This window comes from Epinephelus lanceolatus, chromosome 2, assembly GCF_041903045.1.
Source record: "Epinephelus lanceolatus isolate andai-2023 chromosome 2, ASM4190304v1, whole genome shotgun sequence".
Lineage (NCBI taxonomy): Eukaryota > Metazoa > Chordata > Actinopteri > Perciformes > Serranidae > Epinephelus > Epinephelus lanceolatus.
In genome coordinates this window covers 38,920,926-38,948,918 of record NC_135735.1, presented here as the reverse complement: position 1 = coordinate 38,948,918, position 27,993 = coordinate 38,920,926, and the positions used below count along the sequence as shown (strand labels likewise).

At 41.1% G+C, this 27,993-nt stretch overlaps 1 protein-coding gene across 1 annotated transcript; it reads left to right on the top strand.

The window, feature by feature from the left end:
- The first annotated feature begins 75 nt into the window (after positions 1-75).
- Positions 76-27,593, top strand: LOC117251806 (enhancer of mRNA-decapping protein 3-like). The gene is made up of 7 exons (XM_033618364.2): positions 76-142; positions 1,489-1,660; positions 5,585-5,781; positions 14,753-15,115; positions 22,631-22,784; positions 24,542-24,759; positions 25,150-27,593. The coding sequence occupies exons 2-7, from the start codon at positions 1,497-1,499 to the stop codon at positions 25,482-25,484; spliced, it is 1,431 nt and encodes a 476-aa protein (XP_033474255.1). The 5' UTR covers positions 76-142; positions 1,489-1,496; the 3' UTR covers positions 25,485-27,593.
- Positions 27,594-27,993: the final 400 nt, after the last annotated feature.

Below are 27,993 nucleotides of genomic sequence, written 5' to 3'. Positions count from 1 at the left end.
AACTTTGGAGAGAAAAAAAAAAATCACAACAAACCCACGTGGGAGATAAAGGAAGTGACGTTACGTATCAACCCGGAAGACGACACAAACAACAGCTGGAGCTTTGGCATTCAGGATACCTCGCCACAGACTTATCGACAAGGTAGCCTACATCAATATGTTATCGACTGAATGTGCTCGGGTTTGGTTTTTAAAAGGAGTAAGAACCCGTCACAAAGTTACAGTCCGCTTAGACAAAAAACAAACAGGGCGGACGAAGACGAAGCTAATGTTAGTTTCCCTGCTAGCATACCCAGCTTACTGGTTGCTAAGCTAAATTTGTTGTGACTTTCTATATTTCTCTGAACACTGCCCTCATATAGATGCTATTTTAGGTTCATTTCCCCAAAGTACTTAGTACACAACTCTACCTCAAGCAGGGTCATGCAGTACGCGAAGAAACTTAAATCAACGATAACGTTTGTTAGCTCATGTGTACACAAAGCTTGGCGACGCTACATAGTGGAATATAAATGAAGAACTTTAAATTTAAGGAACCAGTTTTTACTACCACGAGCACCCCATAACACTAAGCTGTCAGTTAGTAAGGTCCTGTCACTATTACTGTTCAAGTTTAACGTATCATTTAATCGCCATTTCTGCACCGGTAGTAGTAATTAGCCCCACATACATTACAGGGGAGCAACATGGACCAATAAATTAAGACCAGGTGCTGCATGCTGTAACCTTTAGTGGACCAAGTATAGCAGGAGACCATATTAATTTGTATAATGTCTACATTTAAAGTGTTCTTTGATTAATTTGACAATGAAATAACAACATTAAAGGGGAACTACACTTATTTTCAAAATTCATAGATGGTATTTCAATTTCAAGGAAGTCAAAAAATATGTGTAAACATGAACAACTTTGTTCCAAATCTCACAAGTAGAGTGCTAAAACTCCAATCTGTGATGTCACTGGCAATGAAATCTGGAGCTGCTATATTGACATTGAATGGTGAAAGATGTTGTACATGACACTGAAAGCACCTGGTGTAATGTTCTGAGTATATGGCCCTGTGTCCATCAAAGGGTTTTTTTTTCTCAGCTAAAAATGCCAGGTGTTCCTCAGGAAATGCCTGGCTGGGAGTGTGCTTTGGAGGTGTTTTTTTTTTTTCAGCTGAGAGGCTTGGTTGCATTTGTTTGCTATGATACAGAATATCCCTTGAAGTAAACATGTCAGCACAACGTAGAGGACTTGCTCTGGATGAGTGGAAGGCTGAAGAATGCAAGGAGAAAGGATGGACCCGCATGTCTGTATGGGTTCAGAAGAGGAAACACAATATATATATTCAGTATATTACCAATTTCTTCTCCATTGTTTTTCTTCTTCAGCACCAATAAGTCAAAGTCCCCCCCGAAATGAAAATGAAATATCTGTAAAATACCTGTTTCAACTACTTAAGGTTGATTATCATTTATTGTTTTTTATGTTTTTGAACCACAGTGAACAGAATGGCCGCTGACTGGTTGGGTAGTGTTGTGTCTATCAACTGCGGACTGGCGTTGGGAGTTTACCAGGGAGAGGTGTCATCTGTTGATCACGCCAGCCAGACCATCTCACTGAGACAGCCCTATCACAATGGGATCAGATGTCATCTTCCCGAGGTCACTTTCAGGTAAGAAAGATGAAGGATGCTGAAATATTTTCCTATATTGCTCCTTGACTGGAAATACACAGATTTAACTACTTCACCTACAGTCAGGTCCATAATTATTTGGACAATGATACAGTTGTCATCATTTTGGCTCTGTACACCACCACAATGGGTTTTAAATGAAACAATGAATACCTGCTTAAAGTGCAGACTCTCAGCTTTCATTTAAGGCTTTTTTCAAAAATGTAGTATGAACCGTGTAGGAATTACAACCATTTCTTCACACAGTCCCCCAACTTTAAGGGCTCATAAGTATTTGGACAAACTAACAAAATCATCAATTAAACAGTCAGTTTCAATACTTGGTTGCAAATCCTTTACAGTCAATGACTGCCTGAAGTGTTGGACACATAGGCATCATCAGATGCTGGGTTTCTTCCCTGGTGATGCTCTGCCAGCCCTTTACTGCAGCCGTCTGCACTTCCTGCTTGTGTTTTGGGTGTTTTGCCCTCAGTTTTGGCTTCAGCAAGAGAAACACATGCTCAATTGGATTCAGGTCAGATGATATGACTTGGCCATTGCAGAACATTCCACTTCTTTGCCTTAAAAATGTCTTTGGTTGCTTTTGCAATATGCTTCAGGTCAATGTCCATCTGCACTGTGAAGCATCGTCCAATGAGTTTTTAAGCATTTAGTTGAATCTGAGCAGATAATGGTGCCCCAAACACTTCAGCTTTCATCCTGCTGCTCTTGTAAGCAGTCGCATCATCAATAAATACAAGAGAACCAGTTCCACTGGCAGCCATACATGGCCATGACATAACAGTGCCTCCACCATGCTTCACTGATGAGGTGGTGTGCTTTGGATCATGAGCAGTTCCTTCCCTTCTTCCTTCTCTTGTCTTCCCATCATTCTGGTAGTTGATCTTTGTTTTATCTGTCCACAGTATGCTGTTCCACAACTGTACAGGCTTTTTAGATGGTTTTTGACAAACTCTAATCTGGCCTTCCATTTTTAAGGCTAACCAGTGGTTTACATCTTGTGATAAACCCTCTGTATTTATTCTAGTGAAGTCTTGTCTTGCTTACAAGAGCAGCAGGATGAAAGCTGAAGTGTTTGGGGCTACATTATCTGTTCAGATTCAACTAAATGTTTCAAAACTCATTGGATGATGCTTCACAGTGCAGATGGACATTGACCTGAAGCATATTGCAAAAGCAACCAAAGACATTTTTAAGGCAAAGAAGTGGAATGTTCTGCAATGGCCAAGTCATATCATCTGACCTGAATCCAACTGAGCATGCGTTTCTCTTGCTGAAGCCAAAACTGAGGGCAAAACACCCAAAACACAAGCAGGAAGTGCAGACGGCTGCAGTAAAGGGCTGGCAGAGCATCACCAGGGAAGAAACCCAGCATCTGATGATGCCTATGTGTCCAACACTTCAGGCAGTCATTGACTGTAAAGGATTTGCAACCAAGTATTAAAACTGACTGTTTAATTGATGATTATGTTAGTTTGTCCAAATACTTATGAGCCCTTAAAGTTGGGGGACTGTGTGAAGAAATGGTTGTAATTCCTACACGGTTCATACTACATTTTTGAAAAAAGCCTTAAATGAAAGCTGAGAGTCTGCATTTTAAGCAGGTATTCATTGTTTCATTTAAAACCCCTTGTGGTGGTGTACAGAGCCAAAATGACGACAACTGTATCATTGTCCAAATAATTATGGACCTGACTGTATGTTGAAGGCTCTCCAAATAGTCAGGTGTTTGTATTTCATCCTCCGCCTCAACAGTTTCCATAAAAAACCTTAATGTCTGCATGCTGCCATGTGTATTAATACCATCTTCTGGGAGATTATATTTTTAGTGTCAAAACTTTTTAGAAGGTCTAAATGACATTTGGTGGAAAGGGCTTATGTTAAATTGATCATTTTTATCCATGATAGATTCATAAAATTTCAAACAATTTCTCATCATTACAAGACGGTGCTTTTGACCATTCAACCACTATTAACCAATGCATTACGTTTTTGAGTTGACCACCATCCTATTCTAGTGAAAGTAATATTTCATTAAGGAAGTTTATTGAAATTTGGCACAAACATCCACTTGAAATCAAGGATAAACTGATTAGATTTTGGTGGTTGAAGCCAGGTCAATGTGACCCCATCCTTCTCATTGTTGTGAACACAATATGTCAAGATGAACAATGAACTGATTCAATTTTGGTAGTCAAAGGTCAAGGTCTCTATGACCTCACAAAACAAATTTTTGGCCAAAACTTAAAGTTCACACAAATGTCTCAAAGGATAAAATGATGAAGTGATGACATTTTAAACTGAAAAAATTCTGACAATGTCTGGGCATGCTCCTGATGAGTCAGCACATGGTGTCCTGGGGGATCTCCTCCCAGACCTGGATCAGGGCATCAGTGAGCAGTACTTGGCAGTGTTAGACGCAATGGTACATAACATCCCATAGGTGCTCGATTGGATTTAGGTCAGGGGAACAAGAGGGCCAGTCAGTGGCATCAGTGCCCTCGTCATCTAGAAGATGCCTATACACTCTGACCACATGAGGCTGGGCATCGTCCTGCAACAGGAGGAACCCAGGGCCAACTGCACCAGGAGGAACCCAGGGCCCACTGCACCAGCGTATGGTCTGACAATTGTGCTGAGGATTTCATCCCAGTACAGCATTCAGGATACTGTTTGCTATGACATGGAGGTCTGTGTGACCCTCCAAGGATATGGCTCCCCACACCATCACTGACCCACCACCAAATCAGTCATGCTGGATATTGTTACAGGCAGAATAACGTTCATCCTGGCATCTCCAGACTCTTTCACACCTGTCACATGTGCTCAATGTGAACCTAATCTCATCTGTGAAGAGAACAGGGCGCCAGTGGCGGACCTGCCAAATCTGGGGTTCTCTGGTGAATGCTGGTGCCAGTCGAGCGGCACAGTGCTGAGCTATGAGCACAGATCCCACTAGAGGACGTTGTGCCCTCTGACAGTTTGGTCAGAAACATGCACACCAGTAGCCTGCTGGAGGTCATTTTGTAGGGCTCTGGCAGTGCTCTTCCTGTTCCTCCTTGCACAAAGGAGCAGATACCGGTCCTGCTGCTGGGGTGATGCCCTCCTACGGCCCTGTCCAGCTCTCCTCGTGTAACAGCTGGTCTCCTGGTATCTCATCCATGCTCCTGAGACTGTGCTGGGAGACACAGCAATCCTTCTTGCCACCACACGTATGGATGTGCCACCCTGGAGGAGCTGGACTACCTGTGCAGCCTGATTGGGCTGCAGGTATCACCTCATGCTACCAGCAGCGACAAGGACACTAGCAGAACACAAAACCAGAGAAGAATCAGTCAGGAAGGATAAGGAGAGAGCAAATGTCTGTGGCCTCCACATGAAAAAAGATTCCTTTTTGGGGGTTGTCTTGCTTTTGCCTCTCCATTGCACCTGTTGTCACTTTCATTCGCACCAAAGCAGGTGAAATTGATCACTTGAGCTTTCTTAATGGACAGATTCATATCCCCAAAGTTTAACTGACTTAACTGACGATTAAGTGTTCCCTTAATTTTTTTGAGCAGTGTATATCCAAAAGGTCAAAGGTCAACTTTGCTGTGACATCATAATGTTCTGGCCATTACTCAACGTCATAACTCAGTAAATAGAGGGGAAGACATTTGGTCAGGCACTAAACTGATGACCCTAATCTTTGGTCTTCGCCTTTAAACTGTGTTGATTGTATAGATTCTCTGGGCATTTGGGTTAAAGATGTGTGTAAAGTATCCATGTTTTAGAATTTGTAAGCAGCAACATCCATATTTGAAGCAATGTTAACTGTCGTGGCTAAGATGAGTCTGGACAGACATGGATGTAAACTTGTAGTTTGAATTCTAATTAGGTTCCATAATTTGTTTTGTCTTCTAGTGCCATGGATATCAAGGATTTGAAGTTCCTAAATATCCAGAATACAGTCAACAAGCCCAGCTCTGGTCAGGGAGCTGCAACAGAACCCAGTGTGATACTGTCAGGAAGCCAGGGTCAGAGTAACAGAGTCACTCAACCTCATGTAACAAGCAGCAGCTCTCAGTCCAGCACTGCTCCCATCACCATCCTACGCAGAGGTAGGTAGATGGTTAACTTTGAGTTTAATCACCCATCAATCACAGTTGATTTTCTTCAATAGAAAGCATAGTTAAAGAAACTGACATTAGAGTTTTATAATGCATAATAATAAGTGACATTGTAGAATGCCACGTAACAATTTCTCATTATCGGATCAGACTTAACTAATGTCTCATGGGGTTGAAGTCCTTTTAGCTTAAGCTTGCATGATTGAATTGTTTGACATCTTTTGTGTTACCAATGTTTTGTGCTTTTCTAATGAGTAAAGAATACACAGTTTGTTACAACAAATGCTGCAGATAACAGAATCAGGTTTTTCGACTGAGCCTGTGACACTTAACACTGCAGGTGGTAAACAAACAAGTGAACACTGTCAAAGGAGAGCATGATCATGCAGTGAAATACTAGGAGATTGACAGGTTATTCTACTAATGCTCTAAAACGCTGAGACAGTTTGACACAGGCTTTCATAGGTTAGGAAAGCCCAGTTTATTTAAAGATTTTGCTGCTTCATCATGAAGCTGCATTTCATAGTTCTCAATTCACAGAACTATTGTTGCAAAGTTCGTGTTGGGAGTCATGTATTACATGACAGGAATTTACCGCATGATGGCTATACAGTAAGCCTCTGTTGAGGAACAGAACATAGATATTGTTCATCGACGGGAGGAAATGTGACACACAGCAGTGTCACATATTAGCCAACCCCTTATTGTATCTTCCAGAGTGTTGCGACTGAAAATGGGCTGAAAATGCAGAGTCACTCAACATCACTCTTTTTGATTGTTCAACAGACGTGTGATGTTTACTCGTCAACAATAGGAAGGAAGTCAGTTTTCTCAGCAGGTCAAATGATTTCTGAGATGTCACATGATGCTAAAAAGTTCAAATTTGCAAACAACTTTTCACTCACCAAAAACAATACCACTTATTGAGTGATGATTCTAAATCTCATGATAAGACCAAAATCAACAGTACAGCTGCAACAGTTAATTGACACTGCTTGACATTTTTCTTTATTTTATTAGTTTTTAGACCAATCAACTAATCAATTATTTGAGAAAATAACTGACAGATTAATAAACCATAGGAATAATCATTAGTTGTAGCCCTAACTGGCAGTACTGCAGTGCTTCTCTCAACACTTTAGTTCCCTCTGAAGAAATCCATCTTTAAAATGGTTCTCAAATATGTTATTTCCTTGAATTACAGCTCAGTAATTTTATTAAACAAATAGACACTGTAGCTTTTAACAAATGTTTCTCATATGAGAGTGAATATAGTGTAGTGTTCCTGGTAATGAAAGTCCCAGCCAGTGCATCCATAGACTGTAAAAGTAATGGACTGAGCTAACATGACCTATTGGTCATCACCTGTTTGTGGACTGCTGTTTTGATGCCTCAAGTTTGAAATTTCGGCTGTTGCTATTTTGATTGTTTGGAGTGAGAAGTGACCATATTTGGATGAGAAATTGGAGCTGTGGCGAAGCGAGTGGTGGGGTGTTGCAGCAGATACCCCACAGACAGCCTGTTCCTCAAGTGCCCTCGCCCTTAAATATGCATAACCTTAAAACGTAATGAAAAGGTAAATGGGTGAGTTATAAAAAAAATTCAGCCTCCATACAGCTGTCATAAATATTTAGATTAGCTAGAGACCAAAAGCAATTTTGTACCAGGCTGTAAACATGTTTATTTATGCTGTTAAGTCAGGCAGTGTAGCATCGGGGTTCTACTGGGATTTACTCTGTTTTTGAACCAGCGTTAAGTGGCCATTCGATCAACTGCAGAATTGGGTTCATTTTTTCAGCCTTGGAGGCTGCTGCTTGAGTGCAGCAGTATTCATGTATTATTATTTTTTGGTTTGCTTTTAGACAACAATGGAGCTCTGTGGCATAGAGGCAAAAGATACTGTATATCTGGCTTTGGATACACTGATAGTTATAACAAATATATACAGGGAGCTGGGGCTGAATGTGTGTTGGACACTGGGCTTTGGGGAAAAAATATTTTTTTGGAGATTAGAATTGTAAATGAGTAAATGTAAAGTGAGGTTTAACTCTATGTTGTTGACTCTTAGGTTACCACCTGCTCTATCAGTCTAAGGATAGGGCAGACAAAGCAACAGGAACATTTTGCAATGTCTTGCAACACAGTGGCCCTAGCCAAAACATTATACCATTGTGAAGCTAATGTTGTTGTTTATATCAGAGCCTAGACTTTCTATGAGACGGGTTGATTCAACTCTGTGGTAGTACTTTGTAGTTATTTGTGGTGCCATGATTTGTAGTGTTGATAAGCAGAGTTGGGTATAACGCATTACAAAGTAACATTCAGAATTGGGTTCATTTTTAACGCGTTCATTTCCTAGCGTTAGAGTACTTTGATTACTTTTTGCAGTAACGAGTAACCTAACGCGTTAGTTTGCTGTTTGAGTAATCAAATACTTAAGTACATTTTCAAACAAGACATCAGTTACTTCCGTTACTTTTAGAACGCTGGTCCTTCAGCTCTGAAACAGCAACGGCTGTCGTTTGGTTCTAATAACGGAGATAACGTTAAACCTATCAGTCTGAAAGAAGCCACGGAGCTTGTGGCTCGCTACGTGGTCGGAGAAATGCTGCCATTGTCTATGGTGGAGTCTCAATAGGTGGAGTAGGACTCGCTGACAGACATATTTCAGACTCAGGACTTGCATTATGCCTGGTACATGCTACACGCTGGTACTCACCAATTATCCCCAGTCGTCTTTCACGGTGTGTGTGATGTCATCGGGTTATTGTTGTCCTGTTTTTATTACTTTCACTATTATTTGAGTCACTGCCAGAACTGTGTCTGTTCATGTGCCAGCCGACATGTTGTTGTAGTCACCTAAAAGCGTCAGCAGATGGCAGGAGCTACATTTGAAGCGCCATACGTAAACTATCAAGCTACTGTATCTTCCACAGGAAGTTCTGACAAATGTTTCAGAATAAAAGCCTATTTAGAAAATGGAGGGATTCTCTCAGCTGAGGTTATAAGGGGCTTTTAATTTGAAACAAGTGTTGAGTTTGAAATGACGGTGCAATATGTTAACTTTACAAAGACAACAGAGCGGATAAAAAGTAAATATATAAACACACAGAGGGATTAATAAATAACGAACCGTCTATAATGTAGTCAGTTTCAAATGAAGCTGGGAGCCTCTGCAGTTGTGGTGAGTAAAAGCCCCACCGCTATTTGTTAATGTTATTACTTTATGTCCGACCGTGAGGATGTACCATTGTTTGCTAGCTTGATGCTAATGACAGTAAGGTTAACTCAGCGGGTTGACAAAGTGCCTCTGCTGTTTCACACCATCATTTCCCCCTTTTACTCTGTGTGGTAACATCCCTAGAGGAAATATTAAAAATGCTGGGGTGTTGTTGTCATACAGTTGTCTACGGCAGCAGATCGTTCTGTGTTTCTACTGGTCAAAGTGACGGCTGTGATGGGAGAATTGGATCTCAGTGAAGGGCAAATGGTCCATAACTTTAATTTTGTAGACAAAAAAATGTAGGCTTAGCGCCCTGTGGTCTATTGCCCAATAGGAAATGTAGAATACTCAAAAGTACTTTAAAAGTGCTTGAGTTACTTTTCTCAGGGAGTAACGTTGGAAGTACTTTTAAAGTAAGTGAGTTACTTTACTCAGGGAGTAACGCAGTAAAGTAACTGGTTACTTAAAAAGTAACACAGTAACGTACTTTGATTACTTTTAAAGTAATCCTTACCCAACACTGTTGATAAGGAACTGTCTTGTCTAGTGTCATTTAAGAATGTATTATGAGTCATATATAGCTTTCTTTTTTAAAGATAATATGCTGTATTATGTAGCGCTCTTGATATTTCGTCGCCCTGGTCCTGCCCAGATTGGCTTTTATGCTGCGTGTGCACGCTTTTAGGTCAGTTCTGAAAACTCTTTATCATGGTTTTATCATGGTTTTTACTGTTACGGCAGCAATATTTTTCTGATATTTAGTTAAAGGTATACTATGCAGGATTTTCCTAAAAACAATGTATGGGGTCATATAGAAGTAATCCCTCTCACTTATCACTTATGAGCCAGTAGAAGAAAATTTTTTTTTCTCATTTAGCTATGTTTGGGACATGCCTGAGCACGGCATGCAGGTGTGGTTTGGACTTTATAAAAAGGTAGCTATGAAAATCGCGGACAGTGCAGAAAAAAATGTAAATATAGCGAGGCGACACGTCAAGTGGACAAAGCTTGCTCCAAAATGAGGGTTAATTGGGGTTGGCTTTCAGTTTCACTTTCATCAGCCATGTTTGCAAACCGTAACCGACCATTCCTGTGTACTATACCTTTAAAGTGAAATTAACACCTTTTATATCCAAACTTTGATTTGATAAAAGGTCAGAATAACTACAAAATATGCTTATTTGTCGGTGCAGTTCTATTGTCATGTGTCTCAGTCACACAGTGATACAGAAATGCACACTTGCATGCTCCCAAGTCCCAAGTTGCATATGCAGCCGTAAAAATCAGAATGTGTTACTCAACCTTCCTGATTAGATAAAGGCTAAAAACAGCATTTCCTCTCATCAACATGCAGTCAGCAGGAAGTCTGCTTGGACAGCTCTGTGGCCTCTGCCAGAATCAACTTAAATCAGTTCACTTTCACACTCAGGATAACTTAACAATGGAGAAGTCAGAGGTCAGTAGAATTGGCTAATGCACACTGTGTAATATTCCTCAGCCTGGTTGTAAAAATGACCTCTGCCTTGGTGCGTTTCCTGTGCATGGAAGATGAAGCTAGCACCAAAGAAGTATTTTTTTTCCAGAGATGAGAAAAATCAGTTATACAAATAAATAAATTTGTTCATATTGTAGCCTGCATGTTTCATTTTGTGTCAGCAAGACTCACAACTCGTTGACTCAGTCTCAATCTCTACTCCCTGTGTCACTTGTTCCTAATCAGAAGCCTGCACATGGGACCAAAAGCTGTCTTGCTATGACTCCCCCCCCCTGAGATTCCCATAGCGTGCTAAAGGCTTGTACCAAAGTTCCTCTTTACAATATGTGTGTGACTAAGATCAATAAACATTCCCCCTCCCTCTCCGTGTCTGTTCCTAAAGAGAAGGTTATGCAAAGCCTGGTGTTCGTGCCTCTATGCCCTCCTGTCCTCTCTCTCTCTCTCCACATCTCCTCTCCCTCCCTCACTCCTGCTCAGCACAGGAAACCACCCGCCCCCCCCTCCCCGACAGGAAGCCATGTTGTCCCAGTGTGCTCGGAAGGCCAAAGCGATATCAATTGTGGAAGCAATGTTTACCTTTTGAGTTTTTATTTTAATCTCCAGCTCTCAGGCTGGTGGCCAGGGAGCTAATGCCCAAATTGCATGGGGCCAAAGTGCTGAGTGGCTTGGGCAGGGCTGGTCCTTTCACACGCAATGCCATGCTCCCAAGAAGCCCCCATCCACAAAGAAAGGGAAAGCAGGGTGGGCCGTTGCTTATACAAGATCCCGGATTCCAGAAATGGTTTCTGAATATCTGCCATTTATCTTTCTGGGAGAGTAGGATGGGAATTTAGGAACTGCTTTTGTGAATGATGCAGAGTCGAATTCCATCAGGTCCAAACAGATCTCATTATAAGGGCATTTTAAAAGAGAACCTCTGGACTCTGCCCTCATGAAAACTATTCCCAGAACCAGCACTCTACCTCTGTATATGGAGTGAAACTGTGTGCAGCCCAGTGTTTTTCCCATAAATCCCTGCTTCAGATTTCTCTCTGTTGGAGAGGCTTTGCTGTGCATCCATGTTTTGTTTAGCTTCATACAGCTCCACACATTAGCACTGAGAGCCTCCCAGTGTGATTACGGACTTCTACCTGTAACCACACAGCAACTCCTGTGTGTTTTAAGTGCCTTGCCCACAGGCCCATCAGCTGTAGTTACTGAGGCGGTGAAGAACGTTGCAGATTATTTTCCTTAGCTGGTTCAGTCATTCAAACTGGACACAAGAAGTTTTCCTATTATAATGTTGGTAGCTCAGTGCTTAGCACTGTTGCTTTTCTCTCACCGCCATCTCCACCAGCTCTCTTCCTTTTCTTGACTGGATGTTACTCACACGCAAAGTTGTTATGGCTGGATGTCTGTTTAGTCTTTCATTAGAACGCCTTTACCCCCCTTTGGCCTGTAGATTTAACACACTGTCGGTCTCCTGTTTATCTTTATATCCAACTAATTTATCCTTCCTTGATAGTATTGATCAACAGTATTTATGACAGGATTCTGGTGACAAACAGCTTTAATATTGCATTTCCTAGGCCTGTAACATCTGTAAAAACTGAGGACGCTAGGAACTGTGATTGAAATTGAGTATCAAATGTTTGATAACTAGCTGGGGGATCACTTAAAAATTGGGCACGGTGATAACGAGAAATCATATTTCTGGATAATGCTGTTGTACGGTTGACTATTGGTGCTTTCACAAATATTTACACAATAAAATTTTTGATAAATAATCATTAGTAATGTGGATATAATGACTAATTGGGAAAAGACAAATAATAAAACAGCTAGAACAGTAATGCAGCTTTAAAACCAGAAAAAGACATCACTTAGAATATTACAATATCAAAGATCTAAGCTGATATCTAGTCTCTTATAGACTCTCTTTTTAATAGTGCACTTTCATCATGCCTCATATTTCAGTTTTAAATATTCCTGACCTGTGTAGTCATACTAATTTGTGGTAGTAAATTTGTCTAAACTGAAAAATCAGTTCACTGTCTGTCTCTTCACTTGTTATTCATTAGCCTGTTTACCTTGGAGCTCTGCCCAGTTCATTCAGATTTTTGATTCGTACCATGACAAAACACTTCCTTGTAAATAAAGACATTGTTGGCTTGTGCTAATAAGCGCGGTAGCTTTTATCTCTGTTCACACAGGTGAAGTGAACACACAAACCCACCAACCTTCTCCCCAACTTGTTGGACCAGTCTCAATAATGTTTTTCTTGCTATTTATAATGGATCCTAATTTGAAATGTACTTATGAATACTAAGTAGTGCACTTGTCTGTGATTAGAGGGAAATCGGGCACATTAATATGACTTCATATTTTGGAAGAAAAAAACTCAGTGCTGTCTGTAGTGGGTGTTGTAAGACCGTATTGTGATATTTAGGCAGGTCTCAAATTAGCTTTTAGTTGGTTAGTGGCTTTTTATCAATACCAGTATACTATGACTGAGCCTCCCAGTGTCTTGCGTGAGAGAGTCCAAAGTACCTTAGCTGTCACAGTGACAGTAGCGTGAGACTGTGCCTCTCTGTCTCCTGGTTAGCGTGAGAGCTCGGCATGGTTGGGGTTGAAGGCCAGGTTTTTCCAGTTTTTCTTTTTTTTTTTTTGTTCTCTGTTCATTTAGTTTTTTTTGTTTGCACATACATGTATGTAAACTTAATTGAGTGCGGCTCAGTTGGCCATTGTATGTTTTGTGTGTAAAATGTGCAGTGTTTTGTTCTCGGCGAGTTATAGTAACTTTCTGAGACAGGTTAAGAAAAGTTTGCAGTCATAGTTACACAAGATAAAAGGAGTCACTATCATGTAGCCAGAATTTGAAACAGCCGAGTGCAGGATCTTATTGTGTGTGGATTACAGCATTTACAACACGATGATGTACTGTCATTAATACACGATGATGTACAGATGTATTTTCACCAACTAGGATGTGAGCAAAGTTGAGACATGAGAGGATTTCTGGGTGATCTGTGCATTTTGGGTTTGGATTGAAACCAAGATAGGCCTGTGGTAGCCCAGAGCAAAGCCTGCTGCTCTGTTTGGACCCTCAGCTTATAAAATTTAGTCCGAGGGACCTGTACCAAAGTTGTATGTTATGAATTAAGTGCTTATATAGCTGTCTGAATTGTATGTTAGATTGCATTTATCACACTGTTGTTGGGATAAATGTAAATATTTTACATTTTGATGGGAACACTGTTTCCTGCCCGTGAGCTGCTGTCACCTCTTCCATTTAAATACTTTGTGTGCTTTTGCTGTAAGGTGTCAGTGTTTACTCACAAATACAAATTGAACTCAGGGATATATTAGAAATGTTGTACGACTGTCCATTTTTAGCATTGATAAGCAGTATACAAGCATTTAATGAATGGTTTGTAACTATAACATAGTTGAACGCAGCTATAAAGACATTTTTGAGTACTTATTTATGCACAGTATTTGTCAGCAATTATAACGTCTCCTGTAAAGGCATATTTGATATTATGTGTTTTGCTATATTGTCATTAATTATCTGTTTCAACACCAGTCTCCACCCATGTGTGCCCAAAGGAGGAGTTATAGCTGTTGACAAATAACATTCATCTGCTTACAACTACATTAATACCATTTTTCCGTGTTTATATGTTCATATAATATCTACAGGTCAGGCTTAATCTTCAGTAACATTGGTTGAAGGTGAACTGCTGGTTGTAGATACAACTGAATTTGTGATTCACTGGTGAAATTTTAGGTTGCTACATCCAGTGTGTATAAATTCCAGTATATCCAGTATATACATTTGAATTAACAGAAATAAATGTGCAATAATGTGATTTGATAAAACCTTTATTTTCCTAAAAAGTGAAATAAAGCAGAATTCTGAAATAAATCCATCTAAATTGATTTTTTAACAATAAATTACTATGAATAAATACATTTCTCAATTAATTTATTCTTTTAGAGCATCAGTGCAATAATCAATCACTGCATGCCAATTCAGATGTGAAAACTTGGATGTCTACCTGCTAATTAATGTGATGTTTCTTACCACCAAAGTACCCTGAATGTAATCCAAGTGAATTATAATAATAATAATGATAATGATAATGATGATGATTCAGAAAGTCTAAAAGTTTGGCATAGGTGCAAGTCGATGACTGAAATATCTATCAAACACAGCCTCACACGTCTTTTTGCTGACATCTTAGTGTCTCTGTGTTCTCCAGCCCCTACAGCCCCAACTAACAGCAGAGGAGCCACACAGGCCACACTTAAGAAAAACAGCGTGAGGAATGGAGGTGCCGGAGGGCTGATGAGGACAAAGGATGACGAGTGCTTTGGAGGCGGGACCGATGAAAACATGGATGCAGACTTCGACTTTGAGGGAAACTTGGCTCTGTTCGACAAAGCCGCTGTCTTCTCCCAGATTGATGGGATCGACAGCCACAGCAACAGGGCACAGCATCAGAGCACACAGGGTGAACAGAAGTCCCTGTCTTATCGACATGATGAGAATATTCTGGAAGTGAAGCCTGTCATATACCGACAGATAACAGTGCCACAGCATCGGGGCAAAGAGTACTGTACTGGTGAGGACAAAACACATGCATACTCATACAGCACACATGAATACACTAGAGTTAGGGCTTCATTTGTGTACTTATGGCACCCTGTGTTACTCTAGATTCTTCAATGTAGTGTTGTCAGTCACAATATTTGTAAAACAGACAGTTCTACAAATATTGTTACAAAGACAGTTGTTGAATCCTGTGAAACCAGCTTTCAGCTTAAACACCCATGTTCAACTTGCCTCAGAAATTCTGTAGCTGATCCTGACATGACCCATGAAGAACTGGGGCTGCTAGTCCATGAAAAAAAATTCCAAGAAATAGATCAGTATCTGTTACAAAAACAAAGTATTGTGTGTGCAGCCAGAGCCAGCAGCTTATTCCTCTGTGCCTCAAACCTCCAATGTGATTAAGAAACAAAAAACACATTACTGAGCCACTCCTGGGTGACCATGAACAACATGATACACTGTCCTTCTGTTTCAAATACTCACTGGGGCACTAAATCCACTGATGAAAATAGTTCCTTACAAATGCACCATTTTTTCTGGTGTGAGTCATGTTTGCTAAAATAAATACAGATCCCAGCTGTTACAGAAAATCACTTTGCCTTTTTATTTTTATTTTTTATTTTTTGACAAATCCACATATTTTTGACTTGATTTTATAGATTTACATTTTCAAAACAAACAAAACGTGTCTTGTTTTGTCAAATGAAGTTTTATAAACTGGATATTAGAGAAGAAAATGAGTATTCAGGGGCTGGTTAGAGCAGGCCTTGGGGTTTTATGGAGCCACTTTGGCAACCTCACATACACGTTTTTGTAGACATTTTATCAGTGAGCATGTGTTTGTTTTGGAAGGAGTCTTTTTTTCCCACTGTGTTTAATCTTTGACCAGGAGTACCATCTGTTAATATAATAACCCTGTTTGGACAATACAGCTCCTGCCAAAAGTTGACTTTTTTACACTTTCTCCTGAGCACAGCACTGAGAAGCTCTCACTGAGGAATGTGCTGTAATGTCTCATTCTGTTGAACACAATGAGAAAAACAACATGAACCATAAAAGGGGGTCTCAGTGGATGCATTGGCTGGAGAAAGGTCACCTTGGGGCAGCCTGACTGGAACCACATCCTCCTGGTTACTGTTTATCATGACTTTTGACTCCCCACACTCCCCTGCAATGGTCCCACAGAGATGATTAACTCTAGAAACCTGTGTGTTACATAACTGGTTAATGCAGACATAAGATAAATAAATGGCATGCTAACACAAGCCCTGGAGCAGTGAGAGGGTGGAGGGTGGGTGGTTTTGGAGAAAGGGCTGAGTTGTATGGTGCAAGTGTATGTGTTATACTACAACTAGAGGGATTAAACGCCACCTTTGTCTGGTCACACGCTAAGGTAGTTTACAGGGCTGATGTGGAATAAGTTAGGGAAGCAAGCATGTATCGGCCCTGTTGTAAGCCAATAAAGGCCCTGCCCTTGGCTGCTCCACAAAGCCTTCTAAGTTATTTCTCTCCCTCAGTTCAGCATCCAAGCTTCTATATGCAGCATCTCCATTGTCTTGAACAATAATAGGACTAGGATGACTGGAACCAGGCTTTATGGGTGACAGCCCGGTATTAGCAGTGATGGTGTTTCCAGCATTTCTATCCCAGACTGTCTATCTGATTGTGGTGACACAGAGCAGCTCAGCAGGGAGCTGCTGTCTACCATTCAGCAGACAGCTGCCAAGCAGAGCCTCCTTTTCTTAACGTGCAGGCAGATCTGCTTCCCAGGGCTGTCATCATAATCCCCATCTTCTGTACTCTGTAATTAGCATGCCGCCGTACAGCCTTACATAAACAGTACCTCTGAAGCAGGAACAAACCGCAGTGCTCTTGACCTGGAATCTTTGCCAGTAAACAGATAAATCAACAATACAAGCATAGAGAAAGAAAAACAAAATGCCTGCCTGTGTGTTAGCGTTGCCATAGCACAACGGCATGGGTGTTTGACAGACCCGTTTCCATAGGCTATTGTCAATTGTAAAGGTTGCAGTCCATTTAAGTTTAGTTTTGCTATTGTTTTGCTTTCCTGTGGTGTGATTGACTCCAGCTGTGCAGTGAAACCTCTTCAGTGCAAACAAGTGCGGCTGCAACACAAATTGCAAGCAAGCCAACTGTCAGCTGGTTTTCCTAGTTTTCTTTGATTTATTTACTTAAGCTGTAGCACTTTGGAGGAATCGGGATGCAAAAGAAATGTGTGTCATGACAAACTCTTTGAACTCATCTGACCTTGGGATAGATGGGAAGGTGAATGTGTGTATCATCAATTACTTCTCCTGAAACTGAATGCTGTCATGTAAAGAGAAGGCTGCAGTGTTGACAATTTTATCCACATACCTTTATATGAATATTACCTGATGGAGGCCTCACTTACTACAAAGTTCTTAAACTTCAGAAAGTATTATCTACAGGTGTGTGGGATCCTAAACTCTGTGAAAGAATTAGGGATGGGCAGCACAAGCAAAAACACTATTCGAAAATCGTGGCAACTATTCGAAAATTTTTCGAATAATGTCAAATAAAGGGGGGAAATAAGATGGCGAACAGTAATAGTCCCATTAAAAAATCGATTTTTCAAAAATAAAACGACTATTCGAAATTCGAAAATCGTGACCCATCCCTAGAAAGAATCTATAAATTATTATTCAAATTCATATGAATTTTACCTGACGAACGTCTAAGGATAGAAAGGTTGCAAATGAAATTAGTGTAAATGATCAACAGTATGCAGGATTTTTTTTGTTTGTTTGTTTCACCTGACGATGGCCTGAAATGCTACCCTACTTCATGATTTGCAACTTTACATTATTATATTATATTACATTCATTCATTGATGCATCTTCTAACCGCTTCATCCTCTTGAGGGTCGCGGGGGGGCTGGAGCCGAGAGGCAGGGTACACCCTGGACAGGTCGCCAGACTATCGCAGAGCTGACACATAGAGACAAACAACCATTCACGCTCACATTCACACCTACAGACAATTTAGAGTTATCAATTAACCTAGTCCCCAATCTGCATGTCTTTGGACTGTGGGAGGAAGCCGGAGTGCCCGGAGAGAACCCACGCTGACACGGGGAGAACATGCAAACTCCGCACAGAGGGGCTCCCACACCCGGGATCAAACCGGCAACCCTCTTGCTGTTAGGCGACAGTGCTAACCACCACACCACCATGCCCCCCCAACAATTAGTTACAATTAAGGCCTCTACACATGATCAGCTGTAAAACCGCTTTGCGCTGGCTGTCCCATTGTTTGTCTATGGAGAGGGCAGCAACGCCTGACAAAGCGGCACCGCTACCCTTGGCGTCGCGCACCGCTCTGATTTTACGCCCGAGCGCTGCACTCAGAGTTGAAATTATTTGAACTTTGTCCGTGCCGCTGCGCCGCACCTGGCGGTGAGCAAAGCACATTATTCTTATCATGTGAAGGCCGCTTTAGGGATGTTCCAAATGACTTATTTCCCTGATGTTAAAACGGAAGTCTAAACTAAGACTAGTTGACTCATCTAAAAGTAAGAAAACATCCAGAAAATAGTCAAAATTCCATGTAACTGAATGTACAAGGTTAAATGTCTGGGGAAAAAAATATTGCATCTGCATCCTATAAAAGCCATTTAAAGTTGTAAATTATGTTTTTCAATAACCAGATTGTATTTTAAATGTTGAAATGTGTAGCAGTTTGCATCGTGCATTATGAACACTGCTCATTATCCTAAATATCATTCACTGAAAACAGTATTCTGTAGGAGAAAAAAATCTTTAGGAATCATAAGTGATAATTACAAGGGCATTTTGTTTGGGTGAAAGCAATCACATAAAATAATAATAATTTTAATAATAAGTTTAACCAACCAGTATTTGTTGTGCCAACTAGCAAGGGTAGCACCATTTAATCCCCTTCTCAACTAGTCATGCACGTCCCTAGTTAGAAATATTTAGCGTATGCTTTTATCCTCAGTGCCTTACAATAAATGTGCATATGCTTAAGTGTGAACTGCTACATTTTAATACAGAATGAGATATTATTATTTGTGAACCTTTAGATCCAGTCTAAACAGATGTGTCTTCAGTCTGCCACAGAAAAGGGTGTAGAGTTGCTGCTGTCTTTAACGGAAAATCCAATTAAATGCACTACATGACGTGGTTTGATTGATAAGTGAGCAGTAGGCCCCACCAACAAGCTGTTGGCACCAAACATATGACCAAAACGGTAAAAAGGAATATCGCAGATTACTGCATTAAGCTTCTTTTCTGTGCCCCAATGAACCAGTGCCCCATCCTGCTACCTCCTCAGAGTGCAGGTCAACATAGTTCAACTCTTGCAGTGCAGCAGGGAGGAATGTAACAGCCTCGTCTAACCCTCCCTAACCCAGCAGCAGCCTTAGTCACACATGGCCCGCATCCAGCCAGCGTGTATTGCTTTCAGTCCCGTCAGTTCCCTTGTCATGCTTGAAGGATTGCTTCCAGCTCAGTTTATTTTAGTGCCACTGCATACTCAAGGCTACCCGGTTTAGCTAGTTGCCCGTTGAGTTTTGTTTTCGCACCACATCGAGAGTGTGTGTGTGTGTGTGTGTGTGTGTGTGTGTGTGTGTTTGTGCATAAATCATTGCATGCGAGTGAGAATGTTAGGGAGGAGGAGATAGCGTGTGTGTGTGCGTGCGTATGTGTAGTTTGGTAGCGGCGACTTCAGCAAGAGAGTTATTAAGAAGTGCACCTGGTGGGATGCTTGAAAAGCAATTAGCGCATACTAGTGCAACTACCACTTCCTCTGAGCTTGGCACTCGAGCCAGCAGTTTGCATGACAAGAAGCAGTTGACTTTCCTGTGCTTATCGCTCACGTGAGGATTGGCATGTTCCAGATTTCTGTAGCCCACATAAACATATTGGCAGTCTTTGCGCGGTATCAATAAAAGAATGGTGGGAGGGGAGCAGGGCCAACCTGAAGATAAGCAAGAATTCGGTTCAGGCACGGCATAAGTCTTTGTGTTTATGTGTAATTATCTTGTGTATGAGGGTGTGTGTGTGTGTGTGTGTGTGTGTGTGTGTGTGTGTGTGTGTGTGTGTGTGTGTGTGTCACTCTGTCCATGTTGCATGCCACAGTGAAAAGTTGTGGGCGTATATGTGTTTGTACATCAGCCCGTTGCGAGGGCGCTGTAGGATGAGGTGTGTGCTAGCTGTGCGTGTGTGTCAGTGCGAATTTGTGCACGCCAACGAGGCCACAAAGTTCTCAGCCACCAGGCCAGAAATCTGTAGGAGGCCATTAAGGACTTAACTGCCTCCCAGCAGCTTTATTTATCAAAGGGATCCTGAGCCTTGCAGTTCCCCCAGCTTGACTTTCATTACCCTTCTAATGTGCCATGGGCAATAGACAGCTAGGGATTAGCACAGGCTCTTTAAAGGTCCCCACACACTTTAGTTCTGTAATACAGTAGTTCAAGAAATACACAGAGGAGAACAATTCTGACAGTTTAAGGTGACTTCACATGACAAGACATATGGATTAGAGCATTTTTCTCAAAAGAAAGATGGTTACTAAAAAACAAGCTTAATGTGATAGTGGTAATAAGTGGAGATGTTCAGGTTTTTAAAGACATCCAATCCACATGTAGTCATGAGATATTTGATCAGGGTTTCATACAAAAGGTAAACTTTTGCACAATTCGTAAAACCAGACATCAAGGCTTGGGCATACTTGCCACAACGAAAGTCCACAGAGAGCTGTGGTCATGCGGACGTGCACATGGTTCTATTCATAGTACCATTTGTTTACGCTCACAGACAACATCTTAAATTGGCCCCTAATGTGAAAAGGGGGAAATTGTTGAAACTGAAGGTGCGCTGACTCTTTTGCCTTGGAAATACAGAGTTTTGACAGTGTTTTTATTAAGTATTGACGAGTGCCGCACCAAAGGCTGTGCATTCCTTGAAATACTATACAAAGTTCAATACAGAATAGGGATGGGACGATATATGATTTATCATGCCTCATGGTAACACAGTAAGATGTGTTGAATTTACATTATTGGGATAATTGTGACCATTGTGTCCAGCAGCACCCAAAGAGACTGTTGGGCAGCCAACAATAAAGAGACCCTGCGAAAACAGGCTGCAACAACCTCAAAAAATGCATTAGATCTTAATCAAGCATCAAGATATGAGGCCATTTCAAATAGTTAAAGCCTTATTTTTTTACAGTGTTTTTTTAAGAAAAGGATGCTCACTAAAAAGAGTTTTAAGGACATTTTGATGCTTATTGGGAAAATGTAGTGACTGGCAATTACTTTTGGCATATAATGTGGACATAAAATGTTCTAATACAGAAACTGCAAATAATAAACTACAGTCCATGAATTTCTACAGCTCAGTCACTATCATGCTTCCCCCATGTTTAGCTCTCCCCGATCTCTCACCATGAGCTGTTGGGATACAGGTGCAGGTGTGCACATATATTTATATGTGATGTTTGTCCCTTTTTTGTCACGCCAACCTGCAGTATGTTTTGACTGAGACAGCAGCCCATGTGGGGGGGGGGGGTCCAGCCCAGTGCAGCCCCATCCCACAGCTCAGGATTGGGGATTGGTCAGAAACCATGTGCTGGTGCGTGTGAACTCAGAGCCTGCGGGGAATAGGCGTCTCACTCTGGCTGCCTCATGTTTGTCATGTTTTGTAAAGGCTGCCAATCTTCCCTTTGTTGCCACAGACAGCAGTGACAAACAGGAGAGGAAATGGAGAATCTTCCGTGATGGGAACGAGATCAGGTCATGAGGAGGAGGAAGGGCTTTTTCCCTGGGGAATGGGTTCCTCTGTGTTTATCTGTAGACCAGCGTTTGTCGTTATCTTAGAGGTCAGGATTCTGGGTTTCACTTCTACTCCAGTTGTTGTTTTTCAGGGTGCTCAGGTGGAGATAAATTGAAAACCGACATAGTGCTTACAAAGATGTGTTAAAGGCAGGTCCAATTTAGAAATATGACACATGTCAGACCATTCCAGTGGATGCAGGAATGTAAGAGTACAAATATACTACTGAATATTAAATTATTTCAGTTAATTTTGGTCAAATTAGATGTATTCCCTCCAATTTCCCTAAATGTGATATATGCTGCTCTGTCTTTCACTGTTTTAGGTATAGATTAAATCAAACAAAATGTCTCCCACTACTAACTCCCACTGTGTATAACATTAGCAACATTACATAAATTGTTTTTAAAAGCAAGGCCTGTTTTTGGCATGGCGCTTGACATGACTTTGATACCAGTGGAGGAATGTTAATGACAGAGTTTATTATTAGTTGAGAAATTCTATTTTGTGCCTTGTGTTTTGCCTAGCGACGCTTCATTAGGGCAGATGTTTGCAAGATCAGGAAGCTGTTTTCGTTAACTACTAATCCATCCTGACATGGTCTACGTTATGTTACTACAGACATGAGAACGTATCCAGCAACACGAACACGCTACCCCTCTCACCTCATGTTTTCTCTCTGCAGATTCAGGCCTGGTGGTTCCCAGCGTGCCCTATGAGCTTCATAAGCGCCTACTAGCAGCCGCAGAGCGCTGGGGCCTGTCTCTCGAGCGCAGGCTGGAGACGGTCGGCGTTTGTTCCAGTCAGATGGCTCTCACTCTGCTGGGTGGACCAAACAGGTAAACAATACTGCTCTGGGCTCTGGTGTAAAGGTGCAGCGTAATGCCTGGTAAGTGTGTAAAAGAATGAAGTTAGTCAGTTTCTGGCGTACACTGCTTCTCATCTGTTGTGCACACAGAGCTGCTGTCATGTGTATAATTAGAAGAAGAATGTTCGCCAATGTGCCAAACATCCCTGTCTGAATAGTTATACAATCATTAGAGCAGGTCTGTCCAACTTTTTGTTTTCATGTTCTGTTTTCCAGTTACCATGGCAATCATCTTTACTACCATGTTTCTACATACGTTATGTCGTGTTAACCTTGACCTTCTCCTCAGGGTTTATTTTCTCAGGATAGCACTACAGCGAGCAGTCACACTGCATAATAGCCTGAAGTAGCCCTGTTTGGTATTGTGTACCTTCATGAGCGGTGTAGTCTTATTTAAATCAAAGAACCTCGGCACGCAGGCTCATATAACAAACAGGTTTACTGTCTCAGATCTTTTTATCAATTTGGCACTCTAATATTTGAGTGTCTCAAGTTTACACTGGGACTACTGTGAGCTCAGATCAAGTGTAACTTTGTACTGTAATATCAAGCCCACTGACACTACAATGGTGTTCCACTATTTCCCTATTCCCTGTCATACAAGTCATTTAATTCACACTCAAAAGGTGTAAACATATGCAAGCACTCAGTCCAACTTCAGATGTTTATTGCTTCTTTCTTGTTTGTATGTTCAATAGTAAAAAAAAAAAAAAAAACAACTATTGGTAGCTACCAAGGTATGCAGGATCTGTAGGACAGCTATGTAGGTAGGTGCTCAGCTACACGAGTTTTTTTTTTTTTTTTTTTCTTTTACCTGATCCTAGCTGACATTGGGCAAGGGGTGGGGTACACCCTGGACAGGTCACCAGACTATCACAGGGCTGACACACAAAGACAGACCACCATTCACACTCACATTTACACTCTCACAGCAATTACAAGTCCGAGTTAACCTAACCTGCATATCTTTGGACTGTGGATGGAGAAAGACCCCAGCTGGCCGAGTGAACCCAGCACTTTCTTGCTGTGAAGCGACAGTGCTAACCACTGCATCGCTGTGTTGGCCCGTGCGATAGTAAATAGCATGGGTTCCAATCAATCTGATAGAAATGTGCAGCTTTTTATGTGTTCTACTGAACCTCTAAACCTAAACCTTAACCTAAACCATGTTTCTAATAATAAAACAGATTAATAATCCCAGTTGTACAAAAGTAGGTGATGATGTTATAGGACATGAAGATTTTGGGAGGAAAATAAGTAGCCAGTATAAAAGTTTTAAAATGCAAACATCAGTAAACATACCATGTTGAACATGCAGATTCTTTACTTTTTACCAGCTCTAGCTTTATTATTGTTGTTAATGTTTGTCAGTTCATATAAGTGTAAACGTGAATGTAATGTATTTACCATCAGTGTAGGTAGATGCTGTGATTGCTCCTTGTGTGTTTTAAAGTGATTGAATCACAGTGTGAGTTGAAATTGCATGACAAGCTCTGAACAACACGTCTTGTGTACACTGGCAGGATAGAGGGCTTCCTGGTGTCCTTAAAGAACCATATCTCATGTTGTCCTTGATTGAGGCTGGGCTACACTTGGATATCAGCCAGCCGGCATGCTGGATATGATGCAGTTTGTTTGATAACATCTTTATTGTTTAACTTACGAACACTTACATCAGTTGTGTTTGTTTGTGGAGTAATCTCTTTGTTATCTCTTGCATGTCCTCAGACTCACCCCAAAAAATGTCCACCAGAGGCCAACTGTGGTCATTCTGTGCGGGCCCCACGTCCAGGGAGCCCAGGGCATCAGCTGTGGTAGACACTTGGCCAACCATGAAGTGGAGGTTATCCTGTTCCTGCCCAATTTTGTCAAGATGCAGGAGTCGGTCACCAATGAGGTCCAGCTCTACAGCAGGACCAGCAGCAAGCAAGTGGCCAGCATCAAAGGTAGAAAACACCAACAGAGAGCATTCAGATGATTAAATCCCTGTCTACTCAGGATTTAGTGACACTAATGGAAAGGACCATGCTAGGTGTATGGGCAGATCTGTGTCCAAAGTGATGGTGATAAATGTAAACATGATTCAGAGTGTCTGTTACAGGATTAGTTCATGGTGTCCTGTTGCAGCAGTCCAGCACAGATAAATATTGCCCTCTAGTGGAGCAACACCATTTATGACTCCTCACATTTAAAATTCCTTTAGATTAACAGTAAAGATTGTGTTAGAGGGTTACCTTTTTTAGTGCACCAAAAAATGTATTTCTCATGGTTTTCTGAGGCACCTTTAAAACCCTGCATCCACCAACATTATGTCCCTTTCTCCTCCTCTGCCGCAGACCTGCCTGTGAGCCCAGTCGACCTCGTCATTAACTGCCTGGATTGCCACGAGAACCCACTGCTGAGGGAGCAGACCTGGTACCAATCAGCCGCCGACTGGGCCAACCAGAACCGGGCTCCAGTCCTAAGTATCGATCCCGCGGTCAACGGTCAGCCTCCGACTGTGGAGGCGAAGTGGACTCTGTCTTTGGGCCTTCCACTACCTTTAACTGAGACGGAGAGCAGGGTCTACCTCTGTGACATTGGCATCCCTAAGCTGGTTTTCCAGGAAGTTGGAATCCGCTACCACTCACCCTTTGGGTGTAAATTTGTCATTCCTCTGCACACAGCATAACAGAGGCCTCACTGACAATGCACTTAGTTACAAATGGACAATAGGAGGGAATGTTTTGCTTTTCCACAGTGGGTAAAAGTGCCATTGTGTATGTGGCTATAGCTAAAGACCAACTGTATGATGTAAATATTTTGTTACAAAGTGTAAACAACTTCATGACACGTCTGAAAGTACACAGTGCGGGTCTTTCCTCTTACCCTGCTGGAAACTCCCGGGGGTTGCCACACGTTGCGTGCGACACCTCTTGTTTTTGGGAGGGAAAGGTTTCCTGTTCTTTGGTATGTTTTGATAAGGGCTCTGTGACGATGTGAATATGTTTACAAAATGCTGACCACTGTGAGTCTATCTGTGACCTCTGATCCTGTGACCAGTCAGAACAGCACAGACACAGTTCCTGTTTCCTCTTTTAGATTGCATGTGCAGTCTGGTCCTGACCCTGTGACCCTTATACACAGTTCAGCCTAAAGCTGTCTGCCAACCCGAATCTGCCACTCATCTGTCCTACAGCTGATGTCCATGTCCATTGTCTTTCAATTTATTTGAATTTTGTACTCACTTAAATGGGTGTGTTTTTTTCTATTAATGGCTGTAGCATGTTCCACTGAAAAGGGGTGGTGTTACACAGAATCTATATTTGTATTATTTGTATTTATTTTTGGAATACATCTCAGGAACAATGATTGAGAAATGGAAAAACTTTATATTTGAATTTACATTACATCTGATAGCACTCTTTCTGCGCTGTTGGGTGTCTTGAGTTTATAACCACTGACACTGAAAGTGAAAAGATGTAGCAGCAGGCACTCCTGAGGATTCATATTCTGTATTTCTCAAGTTTTGCAGACCAGACAGGATTTTGACACACACATTCCAAGGACCAAAAAACATCTTGGACCAGGTTAATCTCCAGGGATTATAGCTAGTTAGGTGCAGCAAAACCCAATTATTATTTTCCATTTTTGACACATCAGATTCAGCCACCTTCAGTGAAATAACCACTTCCTCTCTTTTGGTCAGCACAGTGATCTGTTAAAACCTCAATGTTACAAGTAAGAGGAAAACAGCCTTATATTTAGACTGGCAGCTATGCACTTTTGAAATTATGCTGGTAGCTTTTTTTAAGAGCGATCAAGCCCTCATGTCATGGTTTTCTTTTTCAATTGCAAAAAATATATATAATATTTCAAGTTAAAACCTGTGAGCCAAAAAATGTAATCATAATTTATAAATGACAGATTGATAGGCTTTGCAGGGTTCTCACTTAACTGACCTCTACACTTTGAATTTAATGAATCATTTAATGCACTTAAGCAAACTGCAGTCTCTGAACGTAATGTGTGACAGAGGGGTGAAAAATCTTTTTGAAGCAGTAGCCGTGGCTGTTCTGTCAAAAATAATAGAAAAGAATCAAGAACAAAGAATCATGACAGCTCCTCGAGAAATATGAGAATTGCACTTTTTGTAATCTCCTTCAGAGAGAACTTTGCTTAAAACTGTCTAGAACCAGGTGTACAAAGAGAAGGGCAGAGAAGATTAAGAGTAATCTCTTGGTGCTACTACAAGGTTCTAAATAAGAAATGTCATTGTAGCCTCTTTTCCTGTCCGTTCTCAGAACCACTTTTCTTTTTCTAGACTAGATGAAACGCTGCAATTAATCATGCTTAAAAACATTCCCTGTAAATTTGATTGGGGAAGAGTCTCATCTTGATATTAATGTGAGGGGAAAAAAGGAAGACATGAACAATACAAAACAAGATGAATATAGTACTGATGGGTTTGTATCTCACATTTTTCTAGAGTGTAGTCAACTTTGTAAAGTCTTAAATATTTTTTACTTGAGATTTTGACTTAAGTTATTGCTAGCCACCTTGGTTATTTCTATAAAGCTGCTGATGAGAGCACTAAGTAAGCAAGCCTGGTAAATACAGCCTGTGGGGAATGTGATCTAAAAACATGTTCAAAATGTAGGCAAAACATTTGAGACTGCAAAAAAAAAAAAAAAAGTCATTGATAAACATCCAGCCTGGATCTTATGACAAGACACTGGTGCTGCCAGTGGGTGCTCCTTTGTATGTAAATGAGTAAATAAATAAACAGTGTATAAACTGAGAGGTCTTGGTCATTGAGGAAAATACACTTCGATTACTACACTTAGTGCAGTTTTGAGCCACTCACTGTACTTTTGTATTTCATCTAATGTTCTCAAACTGTATTTGACTCTATTTTTTGACTGCTATAATTGTTACTACTTTGGTATGACGATTTAAATAACAAACAGGCTGTATGATCAGTTTATAAAACATGATGTGTTATGGATTCAAGTACAGCAGATAGAATTAGCTCCATCTTGACCAGCTGCAACATTCATGCTAATGCTAATCACACATGAATGCATCAGAGAGTTATCCAGTGGCGCTAAAGAGGCCATTACGCATGGTGAGTTACTCTGCTTATGCAACTTACGTACATCATTTCATAATACTACCATAAGACTACTTGTGGTGGAGTC